A 20,100-nucleotide genomic window follows, 5' to 3' on the forward strand; every position below is an offset into this window, starting at 1 on the left:
AATAACTTGTAAATAATATACTTACTGATTTTTGGATTTAGCAGTTTCATATAATAAAATCTGACTCATTTCTCGGAATGGTGGAGAAATTATATTTTCTCTTTCCTCTATTTTTCTTCCCTGTACACCTCCCATTTTTATTACTTAAATTACACTTTAGCATTAACAAAGTTTATAACATATACATTTTTTAATAGTTGGTTATGCCTTGTCTGTAGGTTGATTGGAAGAATTGAAAATCAGTAAATAACATATTATATGTGTTATCTGATGATCATGTAATGTGATTAGAACCATAAAAAATGAAATGTAATTCTCTATTATTTAAGCTTTGTTGCTCAAAAGAAAATCTTCCAAGTGTCAAAGTCAAATGGATTATTTTATTTGTTTCAAATGTCCACTTGCTACATCTAGATCAAACTTATTACCTGCCACTATTTCTGGTGTCCTAGAATTCCGTTTTGTTTTCCCCCTCAAATGCTTCTATAAATAATATTTTTAAATATGTTGCATGGATTAGCAGTTTGATTTTTTTAAATGTCCAAAAATGTCTTTATTTTGTTTTACCCTTAGTTAAGTATAGGTAGTAACATCATTTTGAGTTAATTTTTGTATATGGTGTGAGATAAAGATCTAGCTTCATTTTTCTGCATATGATCATCCAGTTGTTCCAGCAGTGTTATTTTATTCTCTTTACTGTTATTATAAATGAAATTGCTTTTTTAAATTTCCTTTTCTGATTTTTCATTGGTAGCATATAGAAATACAATTGATTTTTGATTGTTGATGTTATATGCTTCTACTTTGCTTTGTTTATTAGCTGTAATAGCTTTTGGTGGATATTCTATATAATATATAAGATTGTATCATCTGTGAATAGACAATTTTATTTCTTCATTTACTTTTTTTCTTTTTCTTACCTATTTAACTTTTCATTTCATGTTTTCCATCTCGTCCTTTTGCTTTTTGTACTGGGAGAATTTCTGTATTTATAAGCTGTTTATAATCTCCTATTCAGCTATTTTTTATGTGAAGGATTATATTTTTAATTTCTAATAATTTCTTTTTCTTATGGATGTGTATATTCACACATGTCTTTGAAGATATTAAAGCCTTATTCTATGTTATTAATGTTATTTCCTTGGCTATTCTATTTGTTGAGTTTAGTGTTTTCTTAAAGTACTGATTTCCCAAAAGTGTTGGTGATTCTTTATTGCGTACTCAGTTTTTCTTTTTCCCCTATGAGATTCCCTCTTTGTCTGTTTGTAAATGCTATATACAATTACTATAGTCTTACTCTAGTAATTATGAGGAAAGCGTGGGACATGCTTCCTGGCACTGGTTATTGCAACTTGTCTCTGATGCTGCCTAGAGGGAGGTCTAATAGCTAGTCTTCAAAAGTAGCAGGGCTTCCCCTTAACCTCCTAGATCTTATCTCCTCCCTATATTGCTGATATTTTTCTTGGCCACAAACATTTTCCTCTTGCCACTCTTATTTGGGAGCAGATGCCTCTGATGTCTTTTCTTTGTTGTGGAGGTGGGGTAGGAAGGTGCAGAACTGCCTGGCTGTTCCTTGTTTGGTACCCTAACCAGTTCACTCTTCCATTCAGTGGATATCTACTGAGCAGTGAATAAGTCAAGATCTCTGTTTTTTGTGGAACTCATACTCTAGTGGGGGAAAATAAATCCTAAACAAATAAAAAGGGCTACGATAGGATGACTAAGGAATTACTTTAGATAGAGTGGTCACAGAAGGATTGGTTTGCGATGGTGATATTCACAGGTAAGAGACCTGTTTTAGGAACCAAAAGAAGGCCAGTAAGTAGTAGGGTGTTACAAGATGATGTTGAAGTGACAGATAGGAGACAAATTGTGTGTAGCTTTGTAAGCATTCTATCCAACTACTCATCCTTTTGGTTGTTCAGGGTGCTCTCTCCTGCTGCCCATATCTCCCACCTGAGTTTACTGCATTTTGAAACAGTTCTTGCATATGTCATGCAGATTAAAGGAGGCTACTTTTTCCTCCTTTAATCTTATATGCCTGTGTCTACATCTGTTTTTCCTGTTGCACTTATAGCTTTGGGTTGATAAGAGAAGCTAGAACTTGTATTTAATTTATCATCTTGATCCAGTTATTACTTAATAAAAATCTTTTCTGTAATTTCAGTGGGACCAATGTTATTGAGAGTTTTTTTTTTTTTTTTCTCTTTATGAAAGTAGTATTGGTAGTCCAAAATAGGACTTTGGAAAATAAAAACTAGTTGTTCAGAATTTTACTTTTAATGACTGTTGACTCTAATAATTAAAAATGCTTATCCCAAACTGCAGTTTACTTAGTGCTGCTTTTAGGCTGTCTTGGAGAAGGAAATGGCAACCCACCCCAGTATTCTTGCCTGGAAAATCCCATGGATGGAGGAGCCTGGCAGGCTACAGTCCATGGGGTCTAAAGAGTCGGGCATGACTGAGCGACTTCACTTCACTTCAGGCGATCTTCCTTCAGACAAATGCTAAATCCTATTCTTTGAGCTTTTCAATACTTTTTTAATTTTCTAAATTTGTAGGGGCCATTCTCAGGTTTCCCAAAGTATTTGTGGCTATGTATATTAATTTTTTGTATGAGTTATTATAAGGAATTTATTTTTAAAGTACTCAGAAACAGCAGTTAATTCTTATTTTTCGGGGGGAAAATGGGAATACAAGAGGGAAGTGTGATTTTATAGTCAGCTGTGGCCTGATGTTAACAATTTTTAGAGTTTGAATTTGAAATAATTTTGAGATCCATTTTAAATTAAATTTCTGTGTGATTACATAATATAATAAATTTGATTTGGTAATATATTTCTGTAAATCTTAATGCCTAGATATCTTGATTTTCTATGTTTATCATGTGTGTCAGGCATCTTTAACTGTCCTAAGTAATATAAGCATAGATGAAAATTTCCATTTTAAGATGATAAGATTTAACCTTTTTTTTTTTTAGTAAATTGGTGTAATGAAGGTTTTTTATTGTTTTAAATCTGTTTACTTCAGATTTTAATTTTCAGTTTTCAAAGTTGCTATGATAAAAAATATTCTAGGGTGGAAATTTAATATTCTGTGATTTTATTTATGTGAAGTCTAAATAATATTTTTAAAGAAAAAGAAGGCTTAATTCCTATATGTTCAATACTTCAGGTTTAGTCTGACATAGTACTATTAATAGAAATATACATAGCATTCTGTTTTTGATTACTGACTGGTCCATACAAGAAACTCCAATGGTATAAATAACTGCTCTACCTCACGTAAATTATTACCGTTTTGGTTTTCCTCTTTTTGTCTCCATTAGGAGATGTCCCCAGATGCTTCACTTCCGGGAGATCCAGAGGCCTATCCTGCTGCTGTGTCAAGCGGTGGAACCATTCATCTACAGACAGGAGGTGGATATTTTGGCCTAAGCTTTACTTGTCCTAGTCTCAAAAATCCTATTAGCAAGAAATCCTGGACTCGCAAATTAAAAAGCTGGGCATACAGGCTACGGCAGTCAACCAGCTTTTTCAAGAGATCAAAAGTCCGTCAAGGTAGTGTGCTTACAGTCAGGGACGTAGACTAGGTAACATCATTTTTCATTTACTTCTGTTTCTTTCTGTTGTTATTCATACACAAATCTTGCCACCTTTTCCGTATAGCCCATGTATGTAACACGTCCCATTAATGTCATTTCCATTTTATTTTTCCTTTTGTAACTAATTCAGTTTTAAAGTATTCATTTCATATAGACACTAAGTCTCAGGATAAATCTTGAAATGTCTGATTTAGAGGTAGGGGCTTCTACAGTGTTGCTTATTACATTAACACTTTTTTAATTGTCTAGCAGGAGTTAAGCTTTTTCTACTTCATTTCTGGTAATGTAAACAAATGTAATATTAACAAACAATTTTCTCCTTTCTGCTTACAATTTGGCAAAACTTGCAGTGGAAATAGAAGATACGAGATCAGCAGTTGTTCCTGACCCCAGTCATCTGACAGGAGAGTCCACAACTGATACTAGGTCTTTGAGTAAATGTAAAGCAATGAGTGGATCATTTCAGCGGGGTCGGTTTCAGGTTTGTGTCTTTGGTAGAATCATTTTCTACAGGGACATTATGAAAGGTGACAGCATTGAAGATCTAGGTCTGTAGATGGTAATTATTTTAAATGTAGATTATTATCATATTTAATTTTTCCCCCTTATATGTATCTTCTCACCTTCTGTAGCCATCCACTAAAGGTGAGTCTAAAGAAATGAGGATTTTAGTAACTGGAACAGAGCATAGATCTGTGTCATTGTTTTTTGGTGGGTGGGAGTCATCTTTTTTATAAATCTGATTTCATGTCCTTTAGAATCTTGGCAATTAAAATATTTTTAATTTTTTATTGAAGTATAGATGGTTTACAAAATGGTGTTAGTTGTATGTGCACCTATGGAATGTTTTAATTGCAGAATTGTATTTGAGCAATATGTAGCCAACTGAATTTACAAAGGGCCCAACTGAAAACCTTTGAATATGGCAAGAATAAATGGGATTTTTTTTAAACTTTTTTTTTCCTTTGGCTGCTCCATGTGACATGCAGAACTTCCCTGACTAGGGGTCAAACCTGTGGCCCCTGCAGTGAAAGTGCAGAGTCTTAACCACTAGACCACTGGGGAAGTCCTAAATGGGGTTTTAAAGTTTTGGTATTATCAATGTGTATACATTGCAGAAGACCATCCAATTGTCTGTACCATATAATATATTGAATTTCTTTGTGGGTTTACTCTTTGGTTAGGCAAAGCCAGCCACCTCTGCCTTTTTGTATTTCAGGTGATTACAGTTCCCCAGCAGGAGTCAGTGGAAGTGACATCTTTTGGAATAGAACACATACCAGCATTCAATGAAATGACAAGTCAGTCTAGTGAAGAAGCTTTAGCCTTTACTGAAACAGCAAAGTCTCAATTGGTAGAAATGGAACCTGTCACACACAATCCACAAACTTCACTTTCTCCTCAGAAGTTACAAGCTCTTCATGAAACCTTCAAAGAAGATCCAAGAATTTCCAAACAAACTGACAACTTTTCATCTTTTAGTATAGCTTGTGAAACTGATATATCTTCAATGAGTACAGAAAAGGAATTGGAAGAAAATTCAGCCACAGGAAGTAGCATGCAGTCTGGATCTGAACTGCTTAAAGAGAGAGAGATACATACTGCTAGGAAACAGCCTAGCTCTAATTGTGAATTTTCAGCCGCTCTTCCTGACAGAGGGAAATCAATGGCGAAGACTGGTACAGAGAGAGAAAAGTGCTTACCACTCTGTGAAGAAAAAGCCTGTGTTCAAACACAGAGCTCGCACTTTTATTCACCATCTTCCCCAATGAGCAGTGATGATGAGTCAGAAATAGAGGATGAGGACTTAAAGGTGGAGCTTCAAAGATTACGAGAAAAGTAAGAACTGTTTCTCTTTTGTCACAAATCTGATTGCTTTGGGTTTTATAGAACTAAGTATTTGACTGGTAGCTAATTGAGATTGGTGACATTTTGTGCTGTGTGATTAGTCATTCAGTCGTGTCCTACTCTTTGAGACCCCATGGACTGTAGCCTGCCAGGCTCCTCTGTCTATGGGAATTGTCCAAGCAAGGATACTGGAGTGGGTCGCAATGCCCTCCTCCAGGGGATCTTCCCAACCTAGGGATCGAACCCAGGTCTCCTGCATTGCAGGTGGATTCTTTACCATCTGAGCCACCAGGGAAGCCTGGAGTGGATAGTTTATCCCTTCTCCAGGGGATCTTCCCGACCCAGGAATTGAACCGGGGTCTCTTGCATTGCAGGTGGATTCTTTACCAGCTGAGCTACCAGAGAAGCCCTGGTGACATTTTAATGATTCAAAAAAATTTGTTATTGAAAACTACAAAGATAGCGTCAGATCCCAGAGGCTAAGGGCTCAGTCCCACAAGACTGCCCCCTTCAGATGCCCATCACAAGTCCAAGTAGTGTTACCTATGCTTCTGACCAACCTGTTACCACAGGTTTCCACAAACCTCTCCTCAGGTTTGATTAACTTGCTAGAATGGCTTATAGAACTCAGGAAAACAGTTTTCTTACTAGATTATTGGTTTATTATAAAAGGATACAACTCAAGAACAGCCAGATGGCAAGGTATAGAAGGGGCAAGGAACCTCATGGCCTCTCAGGAGTGCCACTGTCGCACCTACATGCCTCCTTCAACCTAGAAGCTCTCAGAATCCCTGTAATTCACAGGTTTTTATGGAAACTTCATTATGTAGGCATGATTAAGTAAATCATTGGCCATTGGTAATTAATTCAACCTCCAGCCTCTTTTCCCTCCTTAGAGGTACCCATCCTTAGGGGCTATCCAGAAGTCACTTTGTGATTTAAAGGGGCTTATTTTGAATAACGAGACACTCCTTTATCACTCTGGAAATGTTTCAGGAACTGGAGCTATTTGAGGACAAAAGACCAAACATTGTAACAAAAAATTCTTGGATCACTCTTATCATTTAGAAAATTACAAGGGTTTTAGGAGCAGTGTGCCAGGAATAGGGACCAAGATCAAATAACATCTTATTTTTATTATAAATCATAATATCACAACAGTAAAAATGCACACAAAACAGTCTATTTCTCATGCTCTAACCTCATTTCTCATAGGCAACCACTGGTATATAACTTGTCCATCATTTTTTTATGCATTTACAAATATAGTTTTTAAGTTTATAAAAGTAGGATCATAATATACATGTTATTCTGCATTTTTTGGCTTAACATTGTCTCCTCTTCATGTTTGCACAAATAATCTTTATTCCATGCATTGGGATAGCATATAGCCATTTATTTGTGTGTGTGTGTGTGCACAGTTGCATCTAACTCTTTGTAACCCCATGAACTGTAGCCTGCCAGGCTCCTCTATGAATTTTTCCAGGCAAGAATACTGGAGTGGGTTGCTATCTCCTTCTCAAGGGCATCTTCCCTACCCAGGGATTGACCTCTCGTATCCTGCATTGGCAGGTGGATTCTTCACCACTGCACCACCTGGAAAGCCCCAAAGTTTATTTAATCCCTCCTTAATGAGAATTTCAGTTTTATCCCATATTTTGTTTATATAAAAAATGTTGAAGTGAACATCCTTTTATGTTTGTGTACTTATATTAGAAGGATACCTAAATTCCTGGATTAGAGGTTTGTACAAGTGCCTGTTTTCCCACTCCTTCACAACATTAGACTGGGTGTTATTGATTCTTTTAATTTTATTCCTATCAGATGAATAAAAATTATTTTTTAAAATTTGTGTTCTAATTAATACTAAGGTTGTGCATCATCTCATATTTATTGGCTACTTGTATTTCCTTTCCTTTAGAGTTACTTTTTCTTATTCTTTCCCCCCTTTTCTATAAAGTCATTGATTTTTGGCAGATATTTATATGTTCTGAATAGTAACCTTTTACTATGTTGAAAAATTATTTCCTGTTTACACTTGCAAAGAATAATCATGTTAATATTATCAGTACTATGGAACTTTAATTTTTTAAATTATCTTTTACTATATTGAGGTTTTATAAATTTGTTCTTGTCAATTTATTGAGCTTTTTCTTTATGTCTGATTAGTTTAATGTTGCACTTTAGGAAGGCACTGATCATATTAATTTTGTGAAAATATTCTGTATTTCCACATTCTTAATCTAAATTCCTTGTTAAACTTTACTTGTACTGGTAGAGTTCCTTGGCTCATGTATATGGCTCCTGTGCCATTAAAGTGCTTTCTGCATGATTTTCCTTCAGACATATTCAGGAGGTGGTAAATCTTCAAACCCAGCAGAATAAGGAGCTACAGGAGCTCTATGAACGCCTTCGAGCAATTAAAGATAGCAAAGTCCAATCATCAGAAGCTCCTGTATCACCTGCATCACCACGTAGACCAAGATCTTTAAAAAGCAAACTTCGAAGCCGTCCCCAGTCCTTGACACGTGTGGACAGTGGCACAGTTGCTACAGGTAAATCAGTCTTATAAGTGATTTTAAAAGCCTGGTCAAAGATCAGCAAAATTAGAAAAAGAACACTAATAAACTTATTTTTTATTAACCTAAGATTATTTAAAGAAGTACACATTTTTCTGACATTCTTTTCTTTTTGGTGCTGAATGTTCTTTCATTAAATAATGATAAGAATAGGTGATAGATTTTGGAGAGCAAACAAAGGTTGTTTTCATTTGGAAAACAAATACCTGGAAGCCCAATTTCAATCACCAAAACAGTTTTTGAAATGTTGGTAGTCAATGGGAACCGCTGGTCTAGCATTTGGAGTTTGTTGCTAACAAAGATAATCTTGAAAGTAAAGTCATGTTCTATCTGATGTAAGAGATCTTTATTTATTATGAGAATATTAGAAAAAATATATGTCTTTGAATTTGTAAAAAGAGAGGATCAATCTCTACTTAACTAATAAACAAGTTAATCACATCAGACTTCCTTGGTTCCATCTGCATAGTCAAGGTGAGGGTTGAGGGTGAACTATAAGGGTATGTAGGAGATCTCAACAGAATTTGTGGTAGACAGAATAATGATTCCCCCCCAAAGATGTCCATGTACAAATTCTTGCAGCCTATGATTATGTTCAGTTGTATGGCAAAGGGTAATTGAGGTTGTAGATGGAATTAAAGATGGTAATCAACATTTTAAAATAGATATCCTGGATTATCTGAGTGGGCCCAGAGTAATCACAAGTTTCCTCTGAAGTACAAGAGGTAGGAGAAAGGGTCAGAGAAAAGATGTGAAAAAGGAAGCAGTGTCAGAGAGAATGCAGCATTACTGGCTTTGAAGGTGGCAGAAAAGGGTCACAAACCAAGGAATGTAGGCAGCCCTTAGAAGCTAGAAAAGGCGGGGGAACTTTGAAAAAACAAGGTTAATTATTCACAGGTTATGGGGAGTACACATTCTGTGGGGTCACATAATGAGAGGTTTGGTTGGGATATGTGAAACAGGAGCACACACTAGAGAGCAAGAGCAAATACTAGCAGACCTGGGGTTCTTCATTTATTTGGGTTAAGGGTGGGGTACCTAGGGTTTTGCAAGTTTACTCCTTATAGGTTAATTTAAAAAGAGAGTGGGAATTAAAGCATGGGGAGGGAAAAGCAGGATCACTCAAATGATCAGTTACCTAGGTCAGCCAGGACTTTCTAAAAGGGCAGCTTCATGGGTGGGGTGGCCTGGCTCTTTATCTAGTTGTATAGCTGGCAGTGTGTTTATTTGAGACAGATTTCTTTGAAATGTATTGTTTAGTTGTTAGGTCATGTCCCACTCTTTTGAGACCCTGTGGGCTATAGCCTGCCAGGCTCCTCTGTCCATGATATTTCCCAGGCAAGAATACTGCAGTGGGTTGCCATTTCCTTCTCCAGGGAATCTTCCCAATCCAGGAATCTTTTATGTCTTCTGCACTGGCAGGCAGATTCTTTACCACTGAGCCACTTTGAAATACATACCTCAGCAATCAAAAGCTTAATGCCAACCTAACTCTACACCTAAAGAAACTAGAAAAGGAAGAAATGAAGAACCCCAGGGTTAGTAGAAGGAAAGAAATCTTAAAAATTAGGGCAGAAATAAATGCAAAAGAAACAAAAGAGACCATAGCAAAAATCAACAAAGCCAAAAACTGGCTTTTTGAAGATAAATAAAATTGACAAAACATTACCCAGACACATCAAGAAACAAAGGGAGAAAAATCAAACCAATAAAATTAGAAATGAAAATGGAGAGATCACAACAGATAACACAGAAATACAAAGGATCATAAGAAACTATTATCAGCAACTATATGCAAATAAAATGGACAACTTGGAAGAAATGGACAAATTCTTAGAAAAGTACAACTTTCCAAAACTGAACCAGGAAGACATAGAAAATCTTAACAGACCCATCACAAACAGAGAAATTGAAACTGTAATCAGAAATCGTCCAGCAAACAAAAGCCCAGGACCAGATGGCTTCACAGCTGAATTCTACCAAAAATTTAGAGACGAGCTAACACCTATCCTACTCAAACTTTTCCAGCAAATTGCAGAGGAAGGTAGACTTCCAAATTCATTATATGAGGCCACCATCACCCTAATACCAAAACTTGACAAAGATGCCACACAAAAAAAGAAAACTACAGGCCAATATCACTGGTGAACATAGATGCAAAAATCCTTAACAAAATTCTAGCAAACAGAATCCAAAAACATATTAAAAAGGTCATACATCATGACCAAGAGGGCTTTATCCCAGGGATGCAAGGATTCTTCAATATCCGCAAATCAATGTAAAACACCACATTAACTAATTGAAAAATAAAAAACATATGATTATCTCAATAGATGCAGAGAAAGTCTTTGACAGAATTCAACATCCATTTATGATAAAAATCTTCCAGAAAGCAGGAATAGAAGGAACATACCTCAACATAATAAAAGCTATATATGACAGACCCACAGCAAACATTATCCTCAATGGTGAAAAACTGAAAGCATTTCCCCTAAAGTCAGAAACAAGACAAGGGTGCCCACTCTCACCACTACTATTCAACATAGCATTGGAAGTTTTGGCCACAGCAATCAGAGCAGAAAAAGAAATAAAAGGAATCCAGATCGGAAAAGAAGAAGTAAAACTCTCACTGTTTGCAGATGACATGATCCTCTACATAGAAAACCCTAAAGGCTCCACCAGAAAATTACTAGAATTAATCAATGAATATAGTAAAGTTGCAGGATATAAAGTCAACACACAGAAATCCCTTGCATTCCTATACACTAACAATGAGAAAACAAAGAGAAATTAAGGAAACAATTCCATTCACCATTGCAATGAAAAGAATAAAATACTTAGGAATACATCTGCCTAAAGAAACAAAAGACCTATATATAGAAAACTATAAAACACTGGTGAAAGAAATCAAAGAGGACACAAATAGATGGAGAAATATACTGTGTTCATTGATCAGAAGAATCAATATAGTGAAAATGTATATACTACCCAAAGCAATCTATAGATTCAATGCAATCCCTATCAAGCTACCAACAGTATTTTTCAGAGAACTAGAACAAATTATTTCACAATTTGTATGGAGATACAAAAACTTCAAATAGCCAAAGCAATGTTGAGAAAGAAGAATGGAACAGTAGGAATCAACCTGCCTGACTTCAGGCTCTACTACAAAGCCACAGTCATCAAGACCGTATGGTACTGGCACAAAGACAGAAATATAGATCAATGGAACAAAATAGAAAGCTCAGAGATGAATCCACACACCTATGGACACCTTATCTTCGACAAAGTAGGCAAGAACATACAATGGAGGAAAGACAATCTCTTTAACAAGTGGCGCTGGGAACTGGTCAACCACTTGTAAAAGAATGAAACTAGAACACTTTCCAACACCATACACAGAAATAAACTCAAAATGGATTAAAGATCTAAACGTAAGACCAGAAACTATAAAACTCCTAGAGGAAAACATAGGGAAAAAAACACTCTCCGACATAAAACACAGCAGGATCCTCTATGACCCACCTCCCAGAGTAATGGAAACAAAAGCAAAAATAAACAAATGGGACCTGATTGAACTTAAAAGCTTTTGCACAATGAAGGAAACCATAAGCAAAGTGAAAAGACAGCCTTCGGAATGGGAGAAAATAATAGAAAACGAAGCAACTGACAAAGAATTAATCTCAAAACTATAGAAGCAGCTCATGCAGCTCAATTCCAGAAAAATTAATGACTCAATCAAAAAATGGGCCAAAGAACTAAACAGACATTTCTCCAAAGAAGACCTACAGATGGCTAACAAACACATGAAAAGATGTTCAACATCACTCATTATCAGAGAAATGCAAATCAAAACCACAATGAGGTACCACCTCACGCTGGTCAGAATGGCTGCTCTCAAAACCTCTACAAACAATAAATGCTGGAGAGGGTGCGGAGAAAAAGGAACTGTCTTACACTGTTGGTGTGAATGCAAACTAGTACAGCCACTATGGAGAACAGTGTGGAGATTCCTTAAAAGGCTGGAAATAGAACTACCATACGACCCAGCAATTCCACTGCTAGGTATACACACCAAGGAAACCAGAACTGAAAGAGACCTGTGTACCCCAGTGTTCATCGCAGCACTGTTTATAATAGCCAGGATATGGAAGCAACCTAGATGCCCATCAGCAGACAAATGGATAAGAAAGCTGTGGTACATATACACAATGGAGTATTACTCAGCCATTAAAAAGAATACATTTGAATCAGTTCTAATGAGGTGGATGAAATTGGAGCCTATTATACAGAGGGAAGTAAGTCAGAAAGAAAAACACCAATACAGTATACTAACGCATATATATGGAATTTAGAAAGATGGTCACGATAACCCTGTATGCGAGATGGCAAAAGAGACACAGATGTATAGAACAGCCTTTTGGACTCTGCGGGAGAGGGTGAGGGTGGGATGATTTGGGAGAATGGCATTGAAACATGTATATTATCATATGTGAAACGGATCGCCAGTCCAGGTTCAATGCATGATACAGGACGCTCGGGGCTGGTGCACTGGGATGACCCAGAGGGATGGGATGGGGAGGGAGGTGGGAGCGGGGGTTCAGGATGGGGAACACATGTACACCCATGGGAAAAAAAAAAAGCTTAATGCCAGGCACTTATTTATATTACAATCAAACAAATTGTCAGGCACTTGCACTACACCGCATCTTTCTAATCAACCATGGGATCTCCTGGTAAGAAAACATGCCTTTTGAGATTGCCTTTTTTGACTCAGAACATTGTCTTTGCTATTTTTTAAGTTATTTTGTGTTTTAATAGCTTTTTCCTTTTTTGTTTCTGAGTAATATTCCATGGCATCACATGGCATGATGTACCACAGCTTGTTTATCTATTTACCTGTTGAAAGACATTAGGATTGTTTCAGTGTTGGGTTTTACAAATAAAGCTGCTGTAAATATTCATGTGCAGCTTTCCAGTTCACTTGGATAAAATACTCAGAAATAAAATTGCTCAGTCATATATATGTACATTTTAAATTTTTAAGAAACTTCAAAACTGTTTTCCTAAGCAGCTGCATCATTTTCCATTCCCATCAGTAATGTATGAAACTTCTGGTTTCTCTGGATGCTCTCAGCATATCATATTACTGGTATTATTAAGTTTAACAAATGTAATAGGTGTGTGGTAGTATTACATGGTGGTTTTAATTTTCATTTCCCTGATGATTTGTGATATTAGATATTTTTTTCCCTTATGCTTATTTGCTATCCATATATCCTCTTTGGTTTAGTGCCTATTTTAGACTTTTGCCATTTTTTTGTATCCTGTTTTTTTAGAAGGATTTATAAAGAATTAGTGTTAATTTTTCCTTAATTGTATGGTAGAATTAAACAATAAAGCCATCTGGACCTTGGTTTTATATGTTAGAAATATCAATTCAGTCTCCTTCCTCGTTATAGGTCTATTAAGATTTTTCTCTTTCCATGAGTCAATGTATGTGATTTTATAGAAATCTGGCCCTTTCATTCAAATTACGAAATTTGTTGTCATATGAAATTTCATAGAATTCTCTTAAAATCTTTTTATTTCTGTAAGATTTATAGTGATGTCCCCTCTTTTATTTATTTTTATTTTAGTACTTTGAATCTTTTCTCTCTTTTGTTTTCCCTTGGTCAGTCTAGTAAAAGGATTGTCAATTTTGTTGATATTTTTTAAAAAAACAACTTTTAGTTTCACTGACTTTCTTTATTGTTTTTGTTTTCTTTATCTCCATTCTAATCTTTATTATTTCCATCTTTCTACAGGCTATAGTTTACTCTTCTTTTAAAAGTTTTTTCTAGAATAAACTCAATGAGATTCATACTAGGTAACACTGACTTTATCAGTTGAATTATGATATGCATAGATATGAATCTCATTGATATTTTTTCTGCCCCTTTCTGTTCACCTTTTGGAACTTCCATTATGCATATTTTGTAATGCTTGATGGTATTCCACAGGTCTTCAAGGTTTTCTTCATTTTGTTTCATTCTTTCTTTCTGTTTCTCAGAGTGGATTTCTCTATTATGTGATCTTCTTGTTGGCTGATTCTTTCTTTTGCTCACTCAAATCTGTTATTGAGCCCCTATAGTGAATGTATGGGAGAAGCTACTGGCACCCCACTCCAGTACTCTTGCCTGGACAATCCCATGGACAGAGGAGCCTGGTGGGCTGCAGTCCATGGGGTCGCTGAGATTTGGACACAACTGACCGACTTCACTTTCACTTTTCACTTTCATGCATTGGAGAAGGAAACGACAGTCCACTCCAGTATTCTTGCCAGGAAAATCCCAGGGACAGGGGAGCCTGGTGCTGCCGTCTATGGGGTCGGCACAGAGTTGGACACAACTGCAGCGACTTAGCAGCAGCAGCAGTGAATGTATTTCAGTTTTTATACTTTTCAACTCCAGAATTTCTCTTTTTTTAAAAAAAACTAATTTCTGTCTCTTTGTTTATATTCTCTATTTGGTGTGAGACACTGTTATCATACTTTAATTTTTTAGGCAGAGTTTCCTTAAATTTGAATACATCTATAATAGCTGATTTTAAAGGCTTTGTCTACTACATCCAAAATGTTGGCCTCTTTCAGGACTTTTTTTTCACTCTTTTTTTTCCTTCTCAGTGTATGTGATATACATCCCTATTTCTTTGCATTTCTGTTAATTTTGTGATGAAAACTGGATGTTGTAGATTGTAATAGCTCCTATACCAGATTCTTCCACCCCCTTCCTCACCATAGTTTGTTGTTGTTGCTGTTTTCTGTTTGTTTGTTATTCTGGTTTTATTTTCTTGTTGCTGTGTATTTTTTTAGTGATTTTCCTTCCCTAACTCTGTATTCCTTGAGTTATTTGCTAGCTAGAAAATTTCTAAAAAATTTTTAAAGCCTGGTATACTGGGGTTCACATCTGGGCCAGTACATTTAGTGGTGAGCAAGTAATTGGTCAGAAAGGAAGTGAAAGTGTTAGTCACTCAGTCATGCCTGACTATTTGACCCCATGGACTGTAGCCCACCAGCCTCCTCTACCCATGAAATACTGCAGGCAAGAATACTGGAGTGGGTAGCCATTCGCTTCTCCAGGGGATCTTCCCCAACCAGGGATTAAACTCAGGTCTCCTGCATTGCAGGCAAAGACTTTATTAAACGCCTTACCATTCAATATCACAGTAATCCAAGTCTATGCCCCAACCAGTAACGCTGAAGAAGCTGAAGTTGAACAGTTCTATGAAGACCTACAAGACCTTTTACAACTAACACCCAAAAAAGATGTCCTTTTCATTATAGGGGACTGGAATGCAAAAGTAGGAAGTCAAGAAACACCTGGAGTAACAGGCAAATTTGGCCTTGGAATACGGAATGAAGCAGGGCAAAGACAAATAGAGTTTTGCCAAGAAAATGCACTGGTCATAACAAACACCGTCTTCCAACAACACAAGAGAAGACTCTGTACATGGACATCACCAGATGGTCAACACCGAAATCAGATTGATTATATTCTTTGCAGCCAAAGATGGAGAAGCTCTATACAGTCAGCAAAAACAAGACCAGGAGCTGACTGTGGCTGAGACCATGAACTCCTTATTGCCAAATTCATACTTAAATTGAAGAAAGTAGGGAAAACCACTAGACCATTCAGGTATGACCTAAATCAAATCCCTTATGATTATACAGTGGAAGTGAGAAATAGATTTAAGGGCCTAGGTCTGATAGATAGAGTGCCTGATGAGCTATGGAATGATTTCGTGACATTGTACAGGAGACAGGGATCAAGACCATCCTCATGGAAAAGAAATGCAAAAAAGCAAAATGGCTGTCTGGGGAGGCCTTACAAATAGCTGTGAAAAGAAGAGAAGTGAAAAGCAAAGGAGAAAAGGAAAGATATAAACATCTGAATGCAGAGTTTCAAAGAATAGCAAGAAGAGATAAGAAAGCCTTCTTCAGCAATCAATGCGAAGAAATAGAGGAAAACAACAGAATGGCAAAGACTAGAGATCTCTTCAAGAAAATCAGAGATACCAAAGGAACATTTCATGCAAAGATGGGCTCGAGAAAGGACGGAAATGGTATGGACCTAACAGAAGCAGAAGATATTAAGAAGAGATGGCAAGAATACACAGAAGAACTGTACAAAAAAGATCTTCATGACCAAGATAATCATGATGGTGTGATCACTGACCTAGAGCCATACATCCTGGAATGTGAAGTCAAGTGGGCCTTAGAAAGCATCACTACGAACAAAGCTAGTGGAGGTGATAGAATTCCAGTTGAGCTATTCCACATCCTGAAAGATGATGCTTTGAAAGTGCTGCACTCAATATGCCAGCAAATTTGGAAAACTCAGCAGTGGCCACAGGACTGGAAAAGGTCAGTTTTCATTCCAATCCCAAAGAAAGGCAATGCCAAAGAATGCCCAAACTACCACACAATTGCACTTATCTCACACGCTAGTAAAGTAATGCTCAAAATTCTCCAAGCCAGGCTTCAGCAATATGTGAACCGTGAACTTCCTGATGTTCAAGCTGGTTTTAGAAAAGGCAGAGGAACCAGAGATCAAATTGCCAACATCCGCTGGATCATGGAAAAAGCAAGAGAGTTCCAGAAAAACATCTATTTCTGCTTTATTGACTATGCCAAAGCCTTTGACTGTATGGATCATAATAAACTGTGGAAAATTCTGAAAGAGATGGGATACCAGACCACCTGACCTGCCTCTTGAGAAATCTGTATGCAGGCAGGAAGCAACAGTTAGAACTGGACATGAAACAACAGACTGGTCCCAAATAGGAAAAGGAGTACATCAAGGCTGTATATTGTCACCCTGTTTATTTAACTTATATGCAGAGTACATAATGAGAAACGCTGAACTGGAAGAAACACAAGCTGGAATCAAGATTGCCAGGAGAAATATCAATAACCTCAGATATGCAGATGACACCACCCTTATAGCAGAAACTGAAGAGGAAGTAAAAAGCCTCTTGATGAAGGTGAAAGTGGAGAGTGAAAAAGTTGGCTTAAAGCTCATCATTCAGAAAACGAAGATCATGGCATCCAGTCCCATCACTTCATGGGAAATAGATGGGGAAACAGTGGAAACAGTGTCAGACTTTATTTTTCTGGGTTCCAAAATCACTGCAGATGGTGACTGCAGCCATGAAATTAAAAGATGCTTACTCCTTGGAAGGAAAGTTATGACCAACCTAGATAGCATATTCAAAAGCAGAGACATTACTTTGCCAACAAAGGTCCGTCTAGTCAAGGCTATGGTTTTTCTAGTGGTCATGTATGGATGTGAGAGTTGGACTGTGAAGAAGGCTGAGCACCGAAGAATTGATGCTTTTGAACTGTGGTGTTGGAGAAGACTCTTGTGAGTCCCTTGGACTGCAAGGAGATCCAACCAGTCCATTCTGAAGGAGATCAGCCCTGGGACTTCTTTGGAAGGAATGATGCTAAAGCTGAAACTCCAGTACTTTGGCCACCTCATGCGAAGAGTTGACTCATTGGAAAAGACTCTGATGCTGGGAGGGATTGGGAGTAAGAAGAGAAGGGGACGACAGAGGATGAAATGGCTGGATGGCATCACTGACTTGATGGACATGAATCTGAGTGAACTCTGGGAGTTGGTGATGGACAGGGAGGCCTGGCTTGCTGCGATTCATGGGGTCGCAATGAGTCGGACACGACTGAGCAACTGATCTAATCTGATCTGTCTGGTTTTTGTTGCCAAGGAAATTTCTGTGAGAAGGCATGCCTTCAGGCTTCAGTTTGCAAGGCATATTTGCAGTTTACTTCCTGGTTGCCCATGAACTCAAGTTCAGTCACAATTAAAGTGACTTGTCCCTTTTCCTGTTTCAGGTCTTTCCTGTCCTGGCATATGTTTACATTCCTGGGGATATGACAGAGGTTTTTTAAAGTTTCTTACGGTCATCTAGTTGCCCTGAAAAGTGAAAGTCACTCAGTAGTGTCCAACTCTTTGGAACCCCATGGACTATACAGTCCATGGAATTCTCTAAGCCAGAATTGTGGAGTGGGTAGCCAGGGGATCTTCCCAACCCAGGGATTGAACCCAGGTCTCTTGCATTGCAGGCAGATTCTTTACCAGCTAAACCACAAGGGAAGCCCAAAATTACTAGAGTGGGTAGCCTTTCCCTTCTCTAGGGGATCTTCTCAACACAGGAATCAAACCAGAGTCTCCTGCATTGCAGGCAGATTCTTTAGCAACTGAGCTATCTAACATTCTTTTAAAGTTGTAGATCAGGCTCTTATTTGCCCCAACTGAAATCATAGTCTTAAGCATCTGAGTTGTTGCCAAGCACTTTCCTATTGTTTCAGCAATGTCCTGGAGGTAGCTCCCTACCTTCCCCACCCACCCCATACCTATGCCTGGCAGGGCTGAACTGAACTCTGAGTGAAATCAAACATCTACCTCACTCTCAATAGAGATTTCCCTAGGTTGTTGGACAAAATATTGATTTTGCTCTAGGGATGGTGCTTTTGTTGTTATTGTTGTTCAGTCACTAAATCTTGTCCGACTCTTTGTGACCCCATGGACTGCAGCATGCCAGCTTCCTCTGTACTCCACTATCTCCCAGAGTTTGTTCAAACTCATGTCCACTGAATCAGTGATGCTATCTAACCATCTCATCCTCTGTTGCCCCCTTCTCCTTTTGCCTTCAGTCTTTCCCAGCATCAAGGTCTTTCCCAGTGGGTCAGCTCTTTGCATCGGGTGGCCAAAGTATTGGAGCTTCAGCATCAGTCCTTCCAATGAATATTCAGGGTTGATTTCCTCTAGGACTGACTGGTTTGATCCCCTTGCAGTCCAATGGACTCTCGAGTCTTCTCGAGCACCACAGGTGCTTAGAAGAGAGCTCGAAAGAGTTCTTTCTCCATTGTTGCAGTGCTGGGTTTTGGCTACTGCGACACTGAGCTGAGGAGAAAGCAGGAATGTGAACTGCCACAGTTTAAAATGTCACAGACCTCAGTAGTTTGTCCTGGGTAAATGAGTTTTATTTTGTTCTTTGTCTTTGGATAATTCTCAGAGTTCTGAAATGGTTGGTTTTTGTTGTTTTGCCCATATTTTCATTGTCTTAAAAGTAAGTTCAGCTAGGTCCTTACTCTGCAGTTTTAGAAGGCTTTCTCCTCCCTCTTCTTCTATTTTCTGAAAAAGTTTGTGTTGAATTATCATTTCTTCTTTAAATGTCTCGAAAAATTTTCAGGTGAAACCATGTGGGCCCAGAAGACTTATTTTTTGGAGGTTTATAACTGCAAATTCAAATTCTTGAATAGTAGTTATGCTGCTGCTGCTGCTAAATCACTTCAGTCGTGTCCGAGTCTGTGCGACCCCAAAGACGGCAGCCCACCAGGCTCCCCCGTCCCTGGGATTTTCCAGGCAAGAACGCTGGAGTGGGTTGCCATTGCCTTCTCCAATGCATGAAAGTGAAAAGTGAAAGTGAAGTCGCTCAGTCGTGCCCGACGCTTAGCAACCCCATGGACTGCAGCCTACCAGGCTCCTCTGTCCATGGGATTTTTCAGGCAAGAGGACTGGAGTGGGGTGCCATTGCCTTCTCTGGAATAGTAGTTATAGGATTATGCAAATTCTTGAATAGTAGTTATAGGATTATGCAGTAGTGATAAATTTCCTATTGGGTGAGTTTTGATAGTTTGTGGTTTTTGAGAACTTGATCCATTTCATCAATGTTGCTGAATATTTTTGTTTAGAGTTGTTCATTATTATCTTTGTAATGTCTTGGATATCTGTAGTGATATCACTCCTTTCATTCCTGATATTTGTAATTTGTGTCTTCTTTTTTTTTTCTTTGTTAGTCTTGATAGAGGTTTATTAATTTTGTTAATCTTTTCAAAGATCCAGCTTTGCTTTTATTGATTTTCTCTGTTGTTTTCCAATTTTAAATTTCATTGATTTCTGCTCTTATCTTTATTATTTCCTTCCCTATACATGCCTTGTTTTTATTTCATTCTATTTCTGGTTTCTTAAAATGGAGGCTTAGATTTTTGATGTGAGACCTTTCTTT

The 20,100-nt window shown here is 37.6% G+C and overlaps 1 protein-coding gene across 3 annotated transcripts in view; it reads left to right on the plus strand.

Annotated features, from left to right (window-relative positions):
• Nucleotides 1-20,100, plus strand: part of WNK3 (WNK lysine deficient protein kinase 3) — a 194,734-nt gene that overhangs the window by 142,732 nt on the left and 31,902 nt on the right. For all 3 annotated transcript variants that reach the window (XM_086388564.1, XM_086388563.1, XM_086388565.1), the window contains exons 18-21: nucleotides 3,329-3,419; nucleotides 3,955-4,085; nucleotides 4,824-5,443; nucleotides 7,796-8,007. In XM_086388564.1, the coding sequence (XP_086244690.1) occupies nucleotides 3,329-3,419; nucleotides 3,955-4,085; nucleotides 4,824-5,443; nucleotides 7,796-8,007 (1,054 nt within the window). The remainder of the gene's footprint in view (nucleotides 1-3,328; nucleotides 3,420-3,954; nucleotides 4,086-4,823; nucleotides 5,444-7,795; nucleotides 8,008-20,100) is intronic.

Source organism: Bos grunniens, chromosome X (genome assembly GCF_055505025.1).
Source record: "Bos grunniens cultivar Pamir isolate PY7600 chromosome X, Bosgru_T2T1.0, whole genome shotgun sequence".
Lineage (NCBI taxonomy): Eukaryota > Metazoa > Chordata > Mammalia > Artiodactyla > Bovidae > Bos > Bos grunniens.